The 19,062-nt window shown below is 47.6% G+C and overlaps 1 protein-coding gene across 1 annotated transcript in view; it reads left to right on the top strand.

The window, feature by feature from the left end:
- LOC143009595 (AT-rich interactive domain-containing protein 1B-like) overlaps window positions 1–19,062 on the top strand; it is a 153,221-nt gene that overhangs the window by 91,806 nt on the left and 42,353 nt on the right. Inside the window, exon 5 of the mRNA XM_076161633.1 lies at window positions 15,785–16,067. Within this exon, the coding sequence (XP_076017748.1) occupies window positions 15,785–16,067 (283 nt within the window). The remainder of the gene's footprint in view (window positions 1–15,784; window positions 16,068–19,062) is intronic.

Consider the following 19,062-nt stretch of genomic DNA (forward strand, 5'->3'; position numbering starts at 1 on the left):
TAATTTCCTATTCCAGACTTAACCTTTTTGGCTGCGCTGCATTTTCACATCCACTTAATAACTTTTTACCCTCCACTCCTCCTCCTCCTCCCCCTTCTCCTTTCATTCTCTACATCGCTCTCCCTCTCTCTTTCTCTCTCCTCCGCACACATGCTCCTCTTCCCCCAAACCTCACCCCCCTCACCCCCACCCCCATTGCTCTTAGTGGCGAGGCACAGGCTGCCTCTTCAAGGGCAATATCTGTCAAATGATTCCCCAGTGAAATTAAGACAGAGGCCATGAGAGAGAGGAGAGATAGAGGGAAGAGGGGGGGGGGGAAGGGGGTAGAGGGTGAAAAGTGTGTGTGTGTGTGTGTGTGTCAGAGTGGGGGGTATTGTCAGGTAGTCCCCCCCCCCCCCCCCCCCCCTCTCTGTTCGCTTCAACCCATCCAAGGGGTTTCATCGTGTCCTTTTGTCTGCTTTCTATATTTCGCCCAAAAAAGGGGGATGATGTGGGAAATGAAAGGCTCTGGGAATAAGGAAGGGGGAGAGAGAGAGAGGAGAGGGAGAGAGAGAGGGAGAGAGAGAGACTGATGTGATGTGTTGGTGTTTTTTTTCTACAGAAAACGCTCAAATTAGAACTGTGGCCAACGAAATACTCCACTGATATTTTCTCACCGTCAATCGAGTCATACTAGATGACATAAGCGGCCATTAAAGTATCACACACACACACGCAGACAGAGACGCCCTTATATGGATATTACAGCAATAACGTAGCCATTTTCCAACCTGTTTGGTATTTCCTAATGTTAAGCGTCTGCTCAATCGGGACTCAGATTGTGAAACAGTCGGCCGTGTCGGCTGATCCTGAACGCACCCTCTCCTGCTCAGCGTTTGATCCCTCCCAGCACAGCACAGCGCCATCTCCTGTCCGACTCCGGCTACAACAGCCATCTTAAAGACTGTGTGTGTGTGTGTGTGTGTGTCGCAGGGGGTGGGGAGGTGAAAGCAGACGTTTCTCTGGCAGGTTCCCACTCAAACGTGTAACGTTTCGTCCCTTATTCACACTGTGAATTACGTCTAATTATTCAACATCTCAATTATGGGAGCTGATAGCCTGCCGGTGCATCTCCAGAGCTTAAATTTACAGCCCTGATTCTGTAAAATGTCTAAAATCAAATTAACTTTTTACAGGGTGTCATCTGTGGCTTTTAAGTGGTGAAATTGAAGCCTTCCCCACTCAAACGCCCACACACACACAGCCCAGGCGCGCACACACACCTCATAATGAGAAGCCATTATTAGGCCGTGATTGGAGCCGAGGTGCCGATATTAAAAGTGGCAGGAGAGGCAATATCAGCGCGGCGTCTGATACCCCAGCAGATATGTCATGTATTTTAAGACAGCTGCTTCGCTATTTATAATTAATAGCAATTTAGACCTCGAAGCAAATTTTTTGGAAGACGTCTAACAGAGGGATCTCGTTCCAGCAAATGTGGCAGATTCGGAATCAATGTCAGAGAGGCACAGGAGAGAGAGTTTGAGTGGGTGGTCCGGACTCCACAGGGCTTATATAAATACCAGCAAAGCCCATATGGCATTGTGATTATGTGTGTGTTTTGTACGGGGGACGTCGATGTCCCCTTTGATATACAACGTGAAATAAAGGAGAGAAGAAAAAAGCGCAAGTGCAAACAAAAAAGGAAATGAATTCGGCCTCTGAAGACACAGGGAGTAAAATATAATCTGTCTTTATTCTCACGCCCGGCCGTCATAAATCACTCCTTCCCAAATGACAGCCTCATACACGCCGTATCGCTGTGGCAAATGGCTATATCTTATAATAGCAATGTATAGCGCGCTGCAATATAACGGAGCGGCGGAAGTATTGTATAGCGCTCGGCGGCGTGTCTGAGTGCGGAGCCCCGGAGCGTCAGCCAGATTACACCGGCCCCCGACCACAGTCTCATAATAAGACTCGCCCATTAAATCATATCAGCGCTGCTTTTTATAGGCCAACACCTCAGCGACGACACTATGAAACTGTCTATCACGCCGCCGCCGCCGCAGCAGCAGCAGCAGAAGCAGCATCGTTTGAGTGTGTGTGTGTGTGTGAGTGTGTGTGCTGGTGGAGTTTGAGGCCCTCGCCGCAGCATCTGATGGCGTTTCATCTTCTCCCTTTATTAGATCAGCCTCACGCCGCTGTCACGTCTCCTTTCACCATGCTTACATCACAAGCACACGCCCTCACACTCACACACACACACACACACACTCAGTCGGGCCTTCGTTGGCTCAGCAGCTTTGTCATTACTTGTTCAGTCAGGTTAGGAGAGGGAGGAATCCCACCTGGAATCACGTTGGGAATATGCAAAGTGAACACCGGCTTTCTTTACGTCTCATCTGATTTGTTTTGTCTCCATCCTCCTGATTGGCTGTCATCAGCCCGGCGTCCAGCGTGTCGTGTGATGAAGCAGAGCACAGAAGACGAGACGCAGTGCTTCTGTGTGTGTGTGTGTGTGTGTTCAGTCACACAACAGAACAGATCAAATGCTTCCACCAGAGTCGTTTTAGCTCCAGAAAAGAAAGATTCAAACATGCAACTAAAGGCTGAATCAGGGGTTCTCAAACTGTGGTGCGTCAGTTATCGGTGGTAATTGAAGAGCCCCATGAAATCTATGGCGTTGTTCTCTTGCAGCTGATCTTGTCTCTTGTGTACATTCTGTTCCTATATGTGTGCAGGTGGGCGTCTCATTCTCACTCTAATAACACTGAGACCGGCTCAATAAGCCACATGGAGCTGTGTGTAAGGGTCTGCAAGGGTTAAGATGTGGGAATTAAAATCATAAATAACAAGAAATTATTACGATATTAATGAATGATAAAAGTTTTTTATTTTCGTATTTTTTAAATCATAGATTGAATTGAGTTCATAATAATTTCTCTACTAAACGGAAGCTGAGCAGTTTAATAGAAACACTTGATTGCTTTGTTATTCGTGCTCGTTTCTATAGACACACACACACCTGCACTCACTCACACAGTCTACACACAGATACAAACACACTGGGCAAAATACTTGATAGACACAGACACACACACACATCCGTGCTGACACTGAAACATGCTGCACATACAAAGCAATGCAGTACACACACACACAAACACACACACACACACACAGGCTGGCTGACAGACAGGGAAGCGCTCTCTCTCTGTCTCTCACAAACACACACACACACCCTCACACACACACACACACACACACACTGGTGCACGCACAGCATCCTGGGGCCTCTCCACATCTCGGTTAATCCGAGCCGTCAGTCAGTGCTCCGGGGCCTGGATGCTGCCGTTTGATTGTAATTGCAAAAACCAGAGGTGGAGGAGGGAGAGGCAGAGATGTCGATAGACGGGTGAAGGGATGGAGGGATGGAGGGATGGAGGGATGGATTCCTCAAGCCTCTGCTCAGCACGCTGTGTGACTTTGTGTCAGCAGTTTGTCTTGTGCATAGCTAATGACGGAGCGAAGGAGGAGGAGGAGGGCCGCCGCTCTCTTTCGATCTCCCCTCCTCTCACTCTCTCTCTCTCTCTCTCTCTCTCTCCCTGTCTCTCTCTCTCTCTCACTCTCCGCCAGAATCCCCGACAAATGAGGTTTTGCCTGAGGTGGATGGATGGCTGGTATGCGCAGCGAGGCCTCTGTCTGCCCGACTGTCTGTTTGTTAAGAAACCTCACAAACCATGAAGGACCCCGAGGTTTCTTCTCCTCCTAAACTCTCTCCTCTCCTCTCCTTCACCCCTTTCCACTTCTCTCCTCTCCTCCTCTTCGCTCCTCTACTCTCCTCTCCTCCTCCTTTCTTCTCTTTCGCTCTGAGGCTCCCTCCATCTTCTAATTTAAGTGAGGGGGGCCAGGATGACCCACGGTGAATTGTTTTAATGAAGAAATAAGAAGTGGGAGGGGTAGACATAAAGGGAGGAAGAGAAGGAGGAGAGAGGGAGGGAGGGAAGGAGGGAGGGAGAGGGAGAGAGAGGGCAAGGGCAGACTGAGCAGCAGCAGAGGGAGAAAGAAATGAAAAGACAATCTCCAATTAAGGAGAAGTTTTGTGTTTTGTTTTGTTGCTTTGGTCATGGACAGTCAGTTATGAATAACCCCCCCCCCACTCCCCTCGTCTGCCTTTGTTGTGGTGAAGTTGGGAGCCGTTTGTACCTCCCACAGTATCTTAACGCCGTGCATTCTCCGTGCCTGTTTACCAGCCGCGTTTGAACTCGCGCAGAGAAAATGGCGTTTCTCTTTGATGGTGAGCCCTCAATTTGTCTTCACAGCGCCAAAGTTTGTTTGAAGACTCAGAAGTGTGTGTCTGTGTGTGTGTGTGTGTGTGTGTGTGTGTGTGTGTGTGTGTGTGAGGCTGCAGTCGACTCCGCGGGCCTGTCCTAAGAGGGCCCCCGCCTCATCGCATGACTGTGTGTGTGTGTGTCTGTGTCTGTTTCTGTGTGTGTGTGTGTGTGTGTGTTGGGGTGTGTGTGTGTTCCATTAGTCAAACCCAGCTTGCATGGTGGTTTATTGCTGGTATTGTGTGTTTATTGTTCTGTCTGCGTCTGTTTTCCCTCCAATCATCCAACTTTGTTTTGTCTCAGCAAACACAAATCAAATGTAAACTATTATTATAAACTATTTCCTTGTTACCCGACTCGGCCTGCGCATCTGAACAAACAGTATGTGAACACTAAGGGCCCTCGTTAAAGCTCATACCTCCACCAAGGCCGCACCAGCTCGTATATGATAATTTAATGGCCTTGACAAAACTGCTGAGTCATCGTCCTCTCAGCTCCATTATAGCTTTTATTACACATTTACATGAACGTGCCCTCTGTTATATGAGTATGTACATATTAGTCTGTTATATCTGAGTCTGGTTAAGGACCCACTGGTAGCCTATGATGGGATAAATGTTTTTTCTTTGAGTTTGGCATTATATTATTTTTATTATCCATTATTTATTACAACTTATTCTTATCCTCATTATTCTCATCATCTCCTTTGTCGCCAATTAAAATTTAGTTCAGTGCCGCATGTAAAGTACACATATAATAAACATATATTCAGTGTGTGTGTGTGTGTGTGTGTGTGTGTGTGTATGTTTCTGAGCCTTCTGGCCTCTCTGTGGTTCCGCTCTCGTTTATTCTCTGCGTTTTCTCCTCGATCTGCTCCGAGCTGGCGTTTGAACCGTTCCTCGCTCGGGATTTCTCTTTACCACAAAAGCTTCTCTGCATGAATGCGAATGCGACGTCACATGTTTTTCATACCTGTAGGCAAAATCTCTCCGCCGTCAGGTCAGAAGTCACGCTCTCACCTCCCGGGCTGTTTTCTAAATCGGAGAGTACGCATACAGATAGAAGCTATAGAGCCTGTATGCATGTTATGTATACGCTGCATAGGTGTGTAAGTGAGGCGTGTGTGTGTGTTGTAGGCATGCTGGGAAGAAAACAACAACTACAGCAGAAGCAGTTAGGAACCAGCAATGAGCGGAAATCAGATGCATAACTTTTAATCAGTCATAAACATAAGTAATTACATGTAGGGTGTAGGCTGCTGCTGCCCCGTGCCCTCCTGTGATTTGTTTTAATTTAAGAACTCATTTGTGTTTTTAATCTGGTGTGAATCTGCCACGTCTGTAATCAGCAAAGTTTTTAAAAAAAATTAAAAAAATACCCGGGCTGCCATATTTCGTCTTTGCCAGCTCAGTAATTTGTCTCTGTTATTTATGGGAGTTGCAGCTTCAGCGGCTCTCGGCCAGTTAGAAACTTTACAATGCAGATGTGCTAGAGGACCAAACTTCCCCCCCCGACGCTGCGTCTCTGCTGCTGCTGCTGAAGGACAGATTCAGAGTCTGGGTGCTAATTTTTCCATGGGCGCAGTCCTCGGTGTATGCAGATCGCAACCAGATATCTCCCAGACTTTCCAACTATCCAGTTTATTGATCAGCGGGCTGGCGGCTGATGGATTACCGCGGCAGACGCACTGACAGGCAGCAACGTCCAATCAAGCCACGGACGGAGGAAGAGCTTTGCATAGCACCAATCAACCTATACCCTCAAACCAGACTCCCCCTCCCTCCCCGTCTTTCTCTCTCCTCCTTTGATGCGAGTCATGTTGACAGTGATGCATACGTCGGCACGGCGCACAGAGAGGCTGGCTGGCAGGAAATGCCACAGATCCCCTGAGAGTAGAGAAATGGAGGGGGGGGATTAAACAGAGAGAGACACCCCCTTAAAAAAAGGAGTAAATAGGAAATCGATGTTTCCTCCCTGGGCCGGCAGGGAAGGATGTTTAAGGATGCTGCCACTCTTGTGTTTTCCTCGCTATCTGCTTCGCAAAAAGAGGCTTTTTGTCTCTGCTTCTTGATTTAGTCCGGCCTGCACTTTGCCTGCAAATGATTGAAGTCCCGCACGGAGGTTAAATCCAAACAAATCAAAAGCGCTGTCCTCACCTCACATGGCGTCACTCCTCGTCCTTCCCTTCTCCTTCCTTTCCCTTCACGCACTTCTACTTCCTTTTCATTTTAACTCCTCGCCCACTTCTATCAAGGAGAACGTGAACGGCGCCGCGTTTTATCTTTCCCAGAGCGACATTGGGCCCCGGCACACTACAGAGCTGCTGACGCTCAACCGGATTGGGTAGAGAAAATACAAAGGCAGGCGGGAAAAAAAAAAACAGCTGGGGGAAACACAAAAGCGCCGAGCTACAGACGGGAACTAACCTTGCCTGGGTTTCTCTGATGTGCCTTCACACACACACACAGACACACACCTCTAGCACACCCATTTCTGTCAACCTCTCTCTTTCTCTCTCCTCTCAAATCTTCCTTTTATTCGTGGTGTTCAGAGGACGCCACCAAAGCGTCTGAGGAATGGGAGGTTACAGCGTATTAAAGGAAATGTTGTTTGGTAAAAAAAAAAAAATGGTCGTCCCCTTTTCAGTAGGAAATAGAGAGGCTGAGCCGCTGCCGCCGCACTTCAAAGCTGCAGGGAAAAGTTCTCATGAAGAGACTTTGATTGTGTGCATCTGAAGGGGGACAAAGGGACCCCCCCCCCCTCCACCGGTTGGCAGAGCGATTCTAACATTGTTCTGCGCCATTCTTTGCGGTCGCATTTACGTCTCTGTACCACTGGAACCAAGCCCGGATTTGATGTCTGCGCCTCATAAAGTGGAGAGTGTGTGATGATTTAGTTGTTTGCTGATCAGGAATCAAATAGGATCTGGAGGGAGGAGGAGGATTACATCACGTGTGGAAGAGACTCAAAAAGAGACTCAAACCAAAAATTTGGATTGACTTTATTCTGGAATAAAACTCTCCCTCGTCCATTTTGTCTATTAAAAGACCCGTACTGATATATTTTCTGATGGACATCACACAGTAATAATGCGCTGAAAAGGCAAATCGATTGAAGAAGCCACATAGTGCAAATTAATGAGGGGGAACATAAGAGGGAACCAGAGAGAAGTTAAACTCTGGTTGTTTGGACGTGTTAGTTTGAAGTGCAGAAGCCGCAGTCAGGGGGTGGACTGTCTCCATGACACACACACACACACACACACACACACACACACACACACACATATCCAACCCCACACAACCTCACCACCCCCCTCCCTCCTTCAATGGCCCTGTCGGTGTGCCAGGGCGGGTGATTACCGACGCTCTCCCCCAATTATGGGCTGATTATTCCGCCGCGCTCTAATTGACTGGGGAGATATGCAAATGGCTGTCATTTGGGATGATAAAGGATGCGGGTGCTGGATGCCCCCTGCATTATTTAGCCTCGGCTGTACGCAGCGTGAAGGATGTGGCGTGCGCTTTAATTGCTGAGGAGAGAGAGGTTAAGCTGAATGAGCAGCTGAATTAGAAATGAGGAATTTGGGCCCTCTATTTATTTTTTTTTATTTGGCTTCTCTCTCTCCCGCCATCTCTCTCTCCCTCTCTCAAACACACACACACATAGGGACACTCGCTCACACACTGTGTCGTGCTGTTTTTTTCTTTCTTGCGTGAGTGGCGAGGTGAGGAGGGGGTGGGTGGATGGCAGGATGTCATGCCGGAATGCAATAAATAAAAACATTAGCGGAACCAATAAGTGCACAACAAGCGAGCGAGCGAGCGAGCGCTTGTGTGTGTGTGTGTGTGTGTGTTGGCGGCTTGAGTGGTTGGCTTGTGCATTAAAAACTAAAGTGTGAAGAACCTTTACGGGCTAATGAATAAAGTTTGAGCTGCTCAGACGGTAAAGCCGCTGTTTTAAATGAGAGCAAATGTAAATCAACAGTTGTCGGTCAGAATACCAACGACGTGACTCGCCGCGCAGAGGGTCGCGACTCATCGGTGGACGGAGACTCACAAAGAGGACTAACCCTCATGTTTATTCAGCCATTTAAGGGATGAACTGGACTGAGTGGTTTTGCCCGTGCGGGAAACACTGAGGGGAATCGAGTGAATGGCGCCCGTTGGTTAAGTACTCCAGCTTGGCATATTATCAGGCGGAATCGGACTGAAACTCAACACTAATCCCTTTCGTTTGGAGACAAGCGCAGCCAGATTTGGGCGTCTTTAACAGCTTAGGGGTAATAGGGCCTCAAATGTCCCATTCAGAGGGATCCGCCCCATACCCACACATTACGAGGGGCTTAAGAGCCGGGGTAGTTATCGCCGGGTGAACCCCCCTATCTTACCACCAGCAATAATTGCTAATGCAGTGTAGTTACTTCTGGCATTATCACCAGATTTACTATATTGGAATCCTCAGTGAGGCGCCCACATGCCTGTTTGACCCTCGCCGCTGACTGCAGGCTGGCGTCGGCCTCGCGTTACGCCCGCTGCGCCGCCGGTGAAAAACAGAGGGCTTTTGGTTTCTTCTTATCGAGATGCTGCGGTTTTATCAGGAGATTGTCTGGGCTTTGTGAATTGTGCGGAAGCGGAATTGAAAAGAAAAGCACAGTTGCTTTTCTGTGCTCGCCGGCACAACTTTGCAAAGCCCCCCGAGCGGTTTGTTCTTAGGCTGCTTTTGTTCCAAACAACAAAGACGGCTGAGGGGAAAATTTAAGAGGACCGTCTTTAACAATGTAGCTTGAGATAAGAGTCTTTCAACAAAATAGTTCCTCTGTAATCATGAGCTATTGGTTCAAACCAGCACTTTTGCTCAATAATACATACATTGTTGCTTACTATGAACACTGTGTACATACTGTGTTCTGTCTTTTCAGATTTCTGGCCTTCGTTTTCAATGCACTCAAGCTGTCCGACCAACCAAAAACAAAAACAACATTGAAATCTTCTGTTGCTTATTATATTTATCAACGTCTAGCTCATGAACGTGTTGACAAAACAAACATGTTCTACATTTGCCCTTGAACGTTCTCTAAGCTACTTTGAGGACAATGGTATGTAACATCATGCAATCCATGTCCGGGTTGTGAAGTCATCAGCTAAGCGAGGTAGCCCAGATGTCCCTCTCCCTGGTCACGTTCCCCCTCTTCTCTTGGGGCATCACAAGCTGTTTCAATGCCAGATGGGACGTATAATCCTTGTCTGCCCCGTGTCCTCCCCCCAGTTGTAAGTGACTGGAACACCTCCCTAACCCTCCTTTCAATGAGCAGGAGCAGCAATTCTTATGCTGTTGCCTAAATCAGAGTCTAACTTTAGTTTAAATATGTGTGACTGAGTTGTTCTAGAAGACGAAGATGGTATGCGAAGTGCCAGCGGTCTTGGACAGACTCGAATGGACACAAATGAGAGATGAGTGGAAATTTTAGGGCTCTTGAGAGGGTAACATGTCGCCGCTGAGCTCTTAGTTTTAAGGGACCTGGCAGAGCACAGCGGTCCACGGGTTTGTGTGCTAGCATATCCGAGTGCCCGCTGGGTAGCAGCTTAATGCCCACGTGGGTTTGTGTTGAGCTTGAAGCACACTTAACATCTCCCCTCGGTTTATCAAGAGTTCTCCCTTCTCTGCGTTTGGTGTCTGTCTGCCTGGTAGCTCCTCTCCTCACTGCATATTTCACCCTCAGGAGACGGTTCAGTCTCTGCTTGAGAACTCTTATCTCCACACGCGTGCCCTCGTGCATACACATGTGCCCCTTTGCACTGACACACACATTATCTAGCACACACTAATACTATCATGACATATACATATTCCTCAGTATAAGTTTTGTAGCGATGTGGTGCGGTGTGAAGCACGGTTTGATCAGACTCGCACAGTCTTCTTAGCATTTAAAGTGTCATTATCTGTATCAGTTCTCATCACCATCACCAATTATCTTCATCACTCCAGCCGCGGCACACATTACTGCTGATTGACAGCGAAGGAAGAAACGATTGTGTGGGAGTTGTGTTAAATCTCCCTCGTCTATCTCTCTCTCCTTCTCATTTCTCCGCTACTTTCTGTACTTAATAGCACTTAGCGAGGGGTATTACAGTTAGCGCTCAACATGGGGTATAACATTAAAAACTCGCTCTCTCTCTTCCTCTCTCTCTCTCACACACACACACACGCACATGCTGTCTATTTGTGTTCACTTGCGCTGCATTTCTTTTGGATTTGGCTTCAATGGACGATTTGGGGTGATAGGATAAAAAAACCCTCTTTATAATAGCGTTTCCTCGTAGGCTCCAGTGCGCCATAAAGCTACAAAACACAGCGTCCAGAGCCGATAAATGAGTGCAGCGCTGCCATGAGCGGACGTTTCCCCCGGGCACACAAACCATAGCTATTGGAGTTAATTACAGTTTACATCATCATATTTACCCATAGAGAAGGAATAGAGAATAAAACTAGCCTCTGAGTCCACTATAGTGTTTTTATCTTCATATATATGCATATTGTACCACAGTGAGGCGGGATCCAATTGTCACAGTGTGTGATCTTATAATGGTTTTTACCTTTTGACTAATGAAAACACAGCTGTGGTATTCAAACAGAAATGAAAAAATAGCTCAAAAACAATATAAATAACACACACATAGTACTTGCAGATTTCTATACCTTCTTATTGTAGACACACACACACACACACACACAGCTGAAGCCATCTGAAGCTCCCCTGCTGTTGCCCCAGCTAGCATGGATTTGCTAGCAGGTGTAGCAGACACAAAGCTGAGACGCTCCGTTTATTATCAGATGTATAGAATGTGGACATTATAGTTTATCATATGGAGGCCGCCTGCTCTGGAGGCCGATGCTACAAATACGCCACGTTAGTTATTTGCAGCCAAAATCAGTGTCAAGAGCTGATGTTAGCAAGCTAGCAGTGAGGATTGTAGAGAACATTCAGGTTTTCTGGCCTGCACCTGGTCATGATTACTGTGATTGCTTCAAGCAATCATTGCTCATCTTGTTTGAATGGAGGCAACTTGAAGCTGATTGGCTGAGAGTCTCACACTCTAAATTCAGCTGCTGGAAATTTGAACTTAAAAAACGTGTTCAACTGTTAATAACTTCCACAAATTTGACACTTCACAAGCAATACAAACACGGGAATGTAACGTTTAGTTTGAGCTCTTTCTGCCTCTAAGCAACTGCTGGTGCTACATTTTACGCATCTGGCCCAATGTTACATTTTCAGCAGAGAAAAATATTTTACTTCCTTTCAACTTCTTTGTTATTTTTCTGGCCTTTTTGGAAATAATTCTCACAGCATCTTCTGCCTTCACACTGACTCAGCTCTGTTGCTTAATTGGCTGCACCTGTTGTTTATAAACAATCGGCAGTCTCAAAGGATTTGAGCTTTGACATTCATTCAGGTTTGTATACCATTCAGGCTTCATTTTTTCAGGGTTTTTTCAGCATTTCCACATATTTTCATGGTTTTTCAGATGGAGCCAGTTTAAAATGCTTTCAGCCATTCCCTATTAAAATACATTCACATTTCCTTCAGGCTTATCATACTTTCAGGCCTTTATACTTCCAGGCCCTTTATATACTCTCTTGCTGGCCTCACACTCGTTTGCTGGCCTCGTACTTTGTGTGTAACCATGGTGCGTTACATGTTTTGACGTCTGCATGATACAGAAGTAAAGGACAAATCCAAAACAGAGCATTCATCCGTACGGGTTTGTTTTGTGTTAGTCTTAAATTTAGCAAATTTGTATGTTCCACACATACATTACACCACAACACTGAGGGACAATAAAAAAACTCTGTGTCCCTGTCTTTTTCATCAACCATAACAGCTTATTTTTGTCTCTTTTTGAGGAAACTAAACATTTGCCCTGAGGAAACACTTTATTTCTACTGGAGTTTTGTGTTATTTTGCGGCTGGACTTTATCTTGTCACTTGTTTGAGGCAGAATAAGCCACTTGTGACTCAATGGTTCCTCTGGCTGGACAATGTCTTTAATAACTATAGTTAGCGAATAAATTAAACCAACCATTCCAATCTGTAAGTGTATAATACAAACTTCCCCAATTCTGCTGAGTCACTTAAAGCCTTTCATGTTTGTTTTGGCTCCCTGTGGTGTGGAGCCGTGACGGAGGTTTTGTTTTGTCGAGTCTCACCGCTCACAGCGCTCAGTTGTTGAGCTCGGGTTTGTGTTTCAGGCTCTAGTTAGCTGGTTAGCCATCTGCCACGGAGCCCTCAGCCGTATCCCTCCGACTGGGGCAGACGGACACAGAGGGAGGAAAGTAGATGCTCTGTGTGTGTGTGTGTGTGTGTGTGTGTGTATGTTGAAAGAGAAGGAGAGATTCCAGTTCCTCCACTCTTGCTTTTTCTTTAGCTCACAGGGAGCTGCACTCAGTGACTCCTCCCTGTCTAGACGAAGAACCACTTTTGCACACACACTCACATACACACACAAGTACACGCACGCAGGCACACACACTTGGTGCCTTCTACCATAGCAAGTTTGATTAATTCCCAGTTTGCAGAGAGTGGAGACAACATCACTACCATGGTCAAGGGAAAAGGCCCACAGTCTGCTGGATGTGACGGCTCCCTGCTTCACACTGATGCCTTATAGCCTGCTGTTGTGCGTGTGTGAGTGTGTGTGTGTGTGTGTGTGTGTGTGTGTCTGTGTGGATGCTTGAGAGTGAGTCAGAATGTGTGGGACAAGTGAGGGATGGGATGGAGTGTGTGTGTGTGTAGCCTCATCTGTCCCCTCAGCTGCATCAGTGCTCAAGCATGTCTCGCTGTGACAGGCCAGCAGTCTGTGTGCCTGTCACAGACACACACACACACACAAACGGCTAAACGCACACACTAAAGCGAGAGAATGCAGACGGGTTGCCAACACCAGCAAGGTGAAGGGTCACGAGCGACTGCCTCTCCAATGTTGTGTGAAATGTGTAGATGGCAGTGTTGGCCCATTATGCGTGTAAATGCGCAATGGTGTGTGTGTTTGTGTGTGTCTGTGGGGGGGCATCTCAAAGTAACTGGTTATTATCACCTCAATATTTTTCTTATTATGACAATTACATGCTCCAAGAGCGAATTAAGCGATACAGGACGCCAAGCGGGAGTGGTTGACAGCTATTTGGAGACTCAATGCACAGGGCAATTTGCAGCCCCGAGCCAAACAAATTGGATTTGGGCCACTTTGGATTGGGGCCCCAGATTGTTGGGTGTTCAGATCCACCGTGTGCATGCCCGCCTGGCTGCTTAGCTGTCTGGCTGGCTACGCCTCTTTACACATTACTACGGAGCAGACAGTTAGCCAGGTGACACAATGCTCCGTGGCCCTTGACAAGGATTAAGTGTACGTGTGGAGGAAGGGTGTGTGTGTGTGTATGTGTGTGTGTTGATAAATGCATTATACTGACGGTGCATTGTGAAATTACTTTTTATGGTAACTGTAAGTTATGACTAAAGGTTTATGGGGTATTTACAATTGACACTTTTATGGTCTATGGGTGTTAAGCTCCTCAACGATTTCATGTTATATAGTGCAGCTACTTTTTTTTGGTCTTGGGCCACACAGCTGTGCTCAAGTGTGTGTATAATCCAAACGAGCCTAACAGCCTTTAAATGAATTACTAGTACACATTTTCCCGCCCTGAAACTGCCACTGGAAAAGCTGGCAACAGCACCCAATTAGGTGAAATCCAATTATTCTCATCCATTCACAAAATTAGCCCGTGGGTTAACAACCTTAGCTGTACATCAGGCTAGCTCTGGATGTTTTGCTAGGTGACATCGCCATGGTTACACTCCGTCTCACAGTCACCCCTTCCCCAGGTCGCTCGGCTCAGAATCTTTGCTGAGCAGATTGGTTCACGTAGGGAGGTGACACAGAGAGAGAAAGTAATCCCTGGTGACAGACTGGCAGGCTGGTGGAGCGGGCGAGCACGCAACAGCGGCGTGATGGGAAAACAAAAGCTTCACGTGTCAGCGGCTGAGATCACATTAACCTGAACAAGCAGCCATGGAGGGACTGCCACACTCACTTGGGTGTCTGTTCCACTGGATTTTGATAAACCACGTAGAGAAGCAGGGTGCAGTAATTGACAAACACACATATTTTACTGTTACGTTACAGTTTTGAGCTTTTATTTCAGTTCTTGTGTAAATCAAGCAGAAGCAGTTTGCCCTTGTGTTGATGCTGTTTTATGCAGTTGTAGAAAAGCGTTTCTCTGGACTTCCAGGAGCGATCCGTGGGGCTGCAATCCCAGTTGAGCTTTGTTCCACCCTCCCTTCACGTCACCTGTTACTGCCCTTGTGATACATTTGATACATGTGGAAAAAAAATCAACACTGCCCTCCGGTGGCTCTGACTGCCCTAGCGTTCAGATCAAACAAAAGAATGAATGACAATATCTGTCTGATTTCAATTTTGAGAAACATTTAACTCAAACCCTCCTGCATATGCCCGATCCGAGTGTAGAGAGTTAACGGAAATGCCAGGATGTGGGTATGCACTTGTGTCTGAGAGCCTGTGAGTGACAGTAATGGGTGCACAGGGCTCAGCTGGGACCTGGATGATAGGTCAGCGATCCTTGTACAGCAGGTAGCATCAGCTGGCCTGCACCCACATCTCTTTCATTTGTGCCCTGAGCAGGCACCAGCCAGGGAACCAGGGTCACTCACAGGTGACTTACACTGGATTCAGCCACAGATGGGGCACAGCCACCAGTGTGTGTGTGTGAGTGAGTGTGTGTCGATGTGTGCATCTGTCCAAATACTATATGTGTGATTTGTGGTGAGGAGGCAGCCATCACGTTGTATCAAATCACATCTTTAGTTGCACCCTTCCCTCTCTCTTCTTTTTCAACCGCTACTCTCTCTCACTCTCACTCTCTCTCACTCTCTCACACACACAAACACACACTGCACTTCCATTCGGTTAGTGTGTTCTGTCAGCAGTATTGGTGGGGATTCCCTGGAATCAATTCAAAATAGGGGGAGTACCTACTAACACACATAACACACCAGCACACAAACACAAACACACACACACATTCCTCACCACAGGGAATGAAAACTGTAATATGAACTCAATCTTGGTCTGAATGAAAGCCCGTAACAATTCATTTTCACCACAGCAGCCAGTGTAGTGGGTTGTTGTTCCTCTGCCATGTTTGTCACTGCCAGACTCTTTTTTTCTCTCTGCGATTACGCTGTAAAGTCAAACAGTGTTCGTACGTGCACGTCAAAACTGAAGGAAATTAAACTTTAATGTCTTTTATGGCTACATCAGTAATACCAGTGTCGTATTACAGCCTGAAATATTAATGCGATGAAATCATGCGTGTTTGAATTCATGTTGAACAGCTCCATGACAAGCACCATCACTGATTTTAAGTCCTTTCTTCTTCTGTGCCAGGATCTGTCTGGCTCCATCGACGATCTCCCCACCGGGACGGAGGCCAGTCTGGGTTCAGCCATCAATGCCGGGGGTTCGTCCAGCAGCAGCAGCAGCAGCCAGGGGGAGCAGGGAGGTGCTGGTAACCAGGGACAATCCCCGTTCTCGCCGCACGCCTCCCCGCTGCTCCCGGGCCAGAGGAGCGGGCCCTCTCCCTCCCCCGTGGGCTCGCCGGCTGGCTCCACTCAGTCCCAGCATTCCCGAGCGGGCTCTGGACCCATCTCTCCTGCCGGCGGAGTGCCAGGTAGGGAAAGAATACCTCTACACGACACACAACACATCAGAAAAGTGGGTGTGATCAGAAACATGTCGAGCCAGTTTCCTTCCACGTCTGATTCAGTTCAGATCTATTGTTTGAAAATGGTTGTTGGGACATTTCTAAGGCGCTGATGGAATCTCACCGTGTCTCATTTAGCACTCCTTAGATTTCAGCCTTGACCTTTGCGTTTATTCGGTCATTTAAAGGCTTCAGCCCGGTTTTTAAATGTGTGCATTTAAAGAGGTTTTTATAAAGGTCACAGGGTAAATTGACCCTGATGCAAAAATGGTGTGTATAGATCCACAAAGAGCAACATATCAAGATTTACATGTTGGTTCGCTTCCCATTAGTAGCATGGCCGTGTCAGGAGGTTTGGAAGCAGTGACTCCTACTGGCCGGTCAGGGCGCCTGCAGGTATAGGAGTGTCTGATCTGGGGTGTTGTGATTTCTCTCCCATTGTCTGGCTTTAATGCCATCCTCCTCTCTGTTTTCACGTCCAACCCACCATATAATCCATCCCGATCAATTTTCATTCCGCCGGTTCGAACAGAGGATGAGGCTGAGTGCACATCGCGCCAAAGACCAAATAATATCAATCCAGGATGTCTAGACTTTAATATCTGCGGCCTGTTTCAAATCCTAGCCGAAGCCGCGGAAGAATAAAAAACCTCGGTGCAGAACTTAATGGGATGTGTCTGGTTCGTTTTCCTCACAGGTGCGTGTGTTTTTGGACTTGCATAGTCAGGATTTGTTAAGTCTAAACTCCTTCTTTTGGGAATTTCACAACATTTACGTCGCGCTGTGTTAACGAAAGGAGATTGAGGAGCCGCGAGAGACTTTGCACCTGATTTGTATGTTGTATGGACCTCTCCCTCCACCTCTCCCTCCCAGCTGAGGGTCTGACCGTGTGTCGGCCCTCAGGTTGTCAGTCAGCGTGACGACACGGGGCAGAACGTGCGGAGTGAGATCTCCATGCCAGTTATCGGATATTGTCCTTTTTTTCCATTCTTTTTCATACAGCCGCTCACTGGGATGATTGACGCTAATGAAAAAGTGGGACATCGTGGGGTAAGGGGGGGTGTGAGGGTGTGTGTGTTTGTGTGTGTGTGGAGGGGGGCGGGGGGGGGGTGTCTGCGCCGCCGCTCGTGCCAAGAATCATGACGAGAAATCCGGGACGAGGCGGCAAGGACGGAAGCAAAACCGAAACTGATGGCTGGGACGTGATTAATAAGAAAATATTTAAAAATATTCCCCCGTGCCAAATAAATGTTGATAAAGCGTGGAGCGGCGAGCAACATCTGCCGTGTTTTAGCGGCGCCGCACTACAATCAGTTTAAATCACATCAAGGAGCAGCCGGGCTAGCAGAGACGCGCCGGAGCTAATGTGGTTAGTCTGATTACAGAGCGCTCGGCTCCCCAACACTTCATCACAAGTTAGGACACTTTGGGTAATGTTGCTGTTTCAGTCCGGCACAAGTCAGTGAGTAGAGGAGAAGTGTGTGTGTGTGTGTGTATCCTCAATATTCACACTTCTTTTGACCTTCTAACCCCAACACACCAGCTCGCATTTATTGAAAGCATTTTTAAATAAGCATTAACACACACACACTATCTTCTTCTCTCGCGTTGGCGCTCTCATTCCAGCCTCGGCTTCACACACACACACACACACACCGCCAACTTCAGATTTGCAGGCGGTTTTGTGCTCATGAGTCCAAGCAAAACACACCAATAAAAATAAAAATAGTGTTGGCACAGCCTGTTTGTGTTTGTGTCTGTGTGTGTCTGTGTGTGTGTGTGTGTCGGTGTGTCTGTGTGTGCGCCTGTCACCAGTCAGCTTGTCTCGGTGGAATGATGCGACACGTCACACGGCTGAGTGCTCACGGGACACACGTCACCGTTGACAGCGGTCAGATGAGACCAATTCCATTGTGTCATCCTTTCACCTGGCTGTCACACACACACACACACACACACACACACACACACACACACACACACACACATATCACACATCACACATCACACCACACCAGGCTGTGACAACACACAATACAGCACACAAGCACACCCACATATAAACTTAACATTTCATAGTTCACACACGCTTGGACATAAATCCCCTCTATTACCGCGGGTTTGCTTGGGCGTCAGTGCAGTCTGCACGTGTGTGTGTGTAGAGGAGCGAGACAGAGAGAGAGAGAGAAGAAGAGTGACAGTTCTCCAGCCTATCATGTACCCATACACTCGCACAAATCTATCTTGTCGTAGCTCCACGGCACACCTGTGCTTCCCTCGTCTCCTCACACACTCTCTCTCTCTCTCTCTCTCTCTCTCTCTCTCTCTCTCTCTCTCTCTCTCTCTCTCTCTCTCTCTCTCTCTCTCTCTCTCTCTATCTCTCCATGAAGCAAATCCAATACACTGTAACATTAGCCGGGCCTCTCCTTGCTATTTGGATTCTCTCCCGGAGCCAAAAAGGCACACAGGGCCAAATTGATTTTCCTGTTGCGCTAGATTTGTGACAGTCGAGCAGAAATCACATTGCTCAACAGCCAAACCCCCCCCCCCCCCCCCCCCCCCCCCCCCGCCTTCCCCCCCAACCTCTTCCTCCTCCTCATCGTTCACACACACACTTTCCTCCTCCCAGTGTCTCCGAAGCAATTCAGAGCATCCTTGCACGAGACGTTTGGGGGGACGAGGCAGACAGACGCTGGTCTCTTATCCGGATGGATGTGAGGCAGGACGGGAACGTTGTGGCGTTCCGGCTTCGATCGCGGCCTGCGAGTCGTGGGAGATATAAACAAAGTCAACCAGTCAAAGAGGAGAACGCTGGCTTCTGGAAACCTCAAAGTCCCCCTCCCCCTCCCCCCTCCCTCCTCCTCCTCTGTGGCTTCCTCAGAGCCGGAGTTCCTCAGTTTGTGTCGTCTCCGAAATGTCATTTTGTGTTAGTGTGTGAGAGCGTGTGAGAGTGTGTGTGTGC

This window comes from Genypterus blacodes, unplaced genomic scaffold (genome assembly GCF_046128005.1).
Source record: "Genypterus blacodes isolate CSIRO-AG114 ecotype Tasmania unplaced genomic scaffold, CSIRO-AGI_Gbla_v1 ptg000112l_1, whole genome shotgun sequence".
NCBI classification, from domain to species: Eukaryota; Metazoa; Chordata; class Actinopteri; order Ophidiiformes; family Ophidiidae; genus Genypterus; species Genypterus blacodes.